Below are 3071 nucleotides of genomic sequence, written 5' to 3'. Positions count from 1 at the left end.
TCCCCTCACCCACTCCCTGAGCATCACTGCACCTGGGCAGGAACAGACAATGCTCTGCCATCACCTCTGGCCAAGGAAGTCCTTGCTCTGCACAAGAGGCTGAACCTCCCAAGAGGCTGCAGCTGGGAGTCGTTGCCTGACACAGTTCCCACCTTTCTCCTCAAAATCACTACTCAGCACTTGCCCACTATGGGAATGTAACTGCTGAGAGACGCTCCAGAATAATCTGTGCTTAAAACGCATCTGGGAAGCTCCTGCCCGGGTCCCTGCCAAGCACATACCCTGTTTCCTGGCTTGAGGGATCCACATGTTCAGGTAGAGACAGTCCTCTATCCCATTGACATCAGTCTGGGTGAGCGTCATCTGCATGCACCGATCCTTGAATGATTTTGCCTTCAGTGTTCCTGAGAGGAGAGAGGGAAGATAGCATGTCCTAGTTAGGGGCATCAATTCCATCCACTGTTTACAGTCTGTCTGTCCACCCATCCTTTGCTCTCTGAGTCCAGTGCAGAGGCAGAAAAGCCTCCCCAGCCACTATGACCTGTCTGAGTGGCAAAGTGGGACCCTTTCGCATGTGAACTAGACTGAAGTAAGAGAAGGAAAAATAAAATCCCAAACCAAAGGCATTCAAAGGTTGGATCTTACCATCCCAGCCAGGATGAGGTTCAGGGTCTTGCAGAATCTTTGGAGGGGCAGCAAAGGGAATCCCTTTGAAGATGTCGACGTAGCTCCCAAACAGTCCCAGTTTCTTACTCTCGCCTTCCACAAAACCGCCCTCGGTGTACACCACACCCAGCTACAGGGGATACCATGGAGAAGAGACAATCTGTTGCTCAGTTCCTCATGCCTCTGGCTTCCCATGCCACCAGCACCCACACCTTGCCCTGGCCAGTCCCACACACAGACCCACTCACAGCCTGCCCTCCCCATCCGTGCCCTTGGACCCCTGTGGGAAACCCACAGGGAGGTGCCACTGGAGCTGCGACCATGCAGGTGTCCTGCAGGTGCCCTTTGGAGCAGACAGGCAGCAGCAATTCCTACACACTCCCAAAGATAAATGGCAGAAGGAGAGGACCTTCAGCCCTAGGGTGTAAACCTGGCCAGACCTGACACAGAACTGTGCAGGAACTCTTGCAAAAATGTCCCTGAGAGCCTCTGCCGTGTTGAGGGCAGGAAAACACTGTGCCCCAGCTGCCAGGCCTGCAGGCCCTCTGTCAGGGATCCAGATCGGGTGTAACAGGGCAGGAACTCAGGTAGGAAGAGGTGAAATATGTTGCCAAGCCCTGAGAAGTGCTTTTGTACTTACGGTCGCAGCCCAGGTCACCCCAAGGGAGGAGCACAAGGCCAAGCACAGGATCCCCCAGCGAGCCATGGTGAGGGCACACCTGAGGAGACAGTGCCCAGCTGGAAAGCTGGTATATATATAGTGAGGGGGCAGGTGTGTGTCAATGTCATGGGTCAGCCTTGGCTCTGAGGTGAACCAGGGGAGCCTCCACACACTTGTCCTTGAGTAACCTGAGGCCAGTCCCTGGCTGAGGTAGAACTGGCATTGCCGTGTGAGAGCCCTGCAGGTGCTGCTTTTGTGGGCTGGAGGCCAAACCTCCTCAGGTACCTTTTCTGTTTTCCACATGGCCATCATCATGGTCAAACTACCCACACACAGAGAGGCTTGAGAATGGAACTTCTCCTCTCTTCTTCTTCCTCTTCTTCTTCTTCTCTGGTGTATTACCAGCTGGTTTGGATTCTGGCCTCGCTCTTGTGAGGTTGTTGAGCTTGCTAGAGGGCTCATTAGCCAGTAATTATGAAAATGTAGAGACCTGTTTATTCACAGGATTGTTGCATGCTTCCTTCCAGGTCTGTACAGCAGCATCCAGTGGTCCAGTCGGGATTTCTCCATCATCAAAGTTCACAAAGATGGCATTGTGTGGGCAACGGGCCCTGCTGAGGCCAATCAGGTTCTCAGCAGACACCTGGGGGTTGTCGTATCCCTCCCTAAGGAGCAGCAAAAGGATCAGATTTGCCTTCTGCCAATGGCACACATGGATTTAGGGAAGGGACTCAGCTGAGTGGCCAATGGGTTGGTTTAACTTTGGCCCAACCTCTGTATCAACAGGCAAAGCAAGAGGGAAATGCAGTTATGTTTTTTTTTCCCCTTTAAAAGGTGAAGATGAAGGACAACAGTGAGAAAATGAAAGATGTTTCTTGTGGGAGATCTCCCAGATTGTTCCTCTGGCAAAACCAATTGGAGCTGGCAGGGCACAGGTTGGCTGAGTGCGGGCACAGGAACATGTGGCATCGACTCGTGGCAGAAAGCTGGGCTTGTTGCACCCCACACTGTGTGATGTGTGCTGGGAGAGGCAGTCCAGGCAGTCATCTTCACCACATCACCAGGGCCCCTCACCTGGCAAATCCTCTGTTGTGCCAAATCAAGAAGGATAAAACAGAAGAAGGCAGCAGCTCAAACAGGTGAAGGCCTCCATCCCATCTCCTGCCCATGCAACCAATCTTCCCTCCATCCCTGAGCTCCAAATTTCCCGTGGGTATCCAGCCAGGGTTTTCAGAACATCTCCAGCACAGCTGAGCCTGCGTCCCCCCTGCCATGGAGTCCTTAAGTCAGGGTTGGTGGCACCTCTGTGCGTGTGTTTGTGTGTTGGAGTTACAGCCGCTGCTGTGCCTGCTACTCATCACAGCAGAGTGGGAACTGGGTGTGTTCATCCTGTCAGAGCTCTGGGGTGGGGTAGAAACAGAACCAGCCCCAAATACTTAGGAGCCTTGAGGCAGCCTCCCTCCACAAAGCCGTAAGCCTGGCTTAGATATTTTGATTAATAATAAAAGAACTGTATATTCACTGTTTTCAGCCTGTAGGGTGCAGCAGTACCACATTTTAATGGGATCACAGAATACTAGGTTGTAAGTGATCTCAAGGGTCATCTGGTCCAACCTTCCTTGGCAAGAGCATGGTCTAGACAAGGCAGCCCAGCACCCTGTCCAGCTGAATCCTATAATTGTCCAATGTTGGGGAATCCACCACTTTCTAGGGGAGATTATTCCAGGGGCTGATTGCTCTCACT

At 52.6% G+C, this 3071-nt stretch overlaps 1 protein-coding gene across 1 annotated transcript in view; it reads right to left on the bottom strand.

The window, feature by feature from the left end:
* CEL (carboxyl ester lipase) overlaps positions 1-1391 on the bottom strand; it is a 13248-nt gene extending 11857 nt beyond the window's left edge. The window contains exons 1-3 of the mRNA XM_017809921.1: positions 1307-1391; positions 646-796; positions 282-404 (exon numbers count right to left, since the gene is read on the bottom strand). Coding sequence (XP_017665410.1) covers positions 282-404; positions 646-796; positions 1307-1372 — 340 coding nt within the window. The 5' untranslated portion in view covers positions 1373-1391. The remainder of the gene's footprint in view (positions 1-281; positions 405-645; positions 797-1306) is intronic.
* Between the last annotated feature and the right edge of the window lie 1680 nt (positions 1392-3071).

The sequence above is a fragment of the Lepidothrix coronata genome, unplaced genomic scaffold, assembly GCF_001604755.1.
Source record: "Lepidothrix coronata isolate B3197 unplaced genomic scaffold, Lepidothrix_coronata-1.0 Scaffold28, whole genome shotgun sequence".
Taxonomy (NCBI): Eukaryota; Metazoa; Chordata; class Aves; order Passeriformes; family Pipridae; genus Lepidothrix; species Lepidothrix coronata.
The sequence above is the reverse complement of the archived record's forward strand: the minus strand, read 5'-3'. Positions and strand labels throughout refer to the sequence as shown.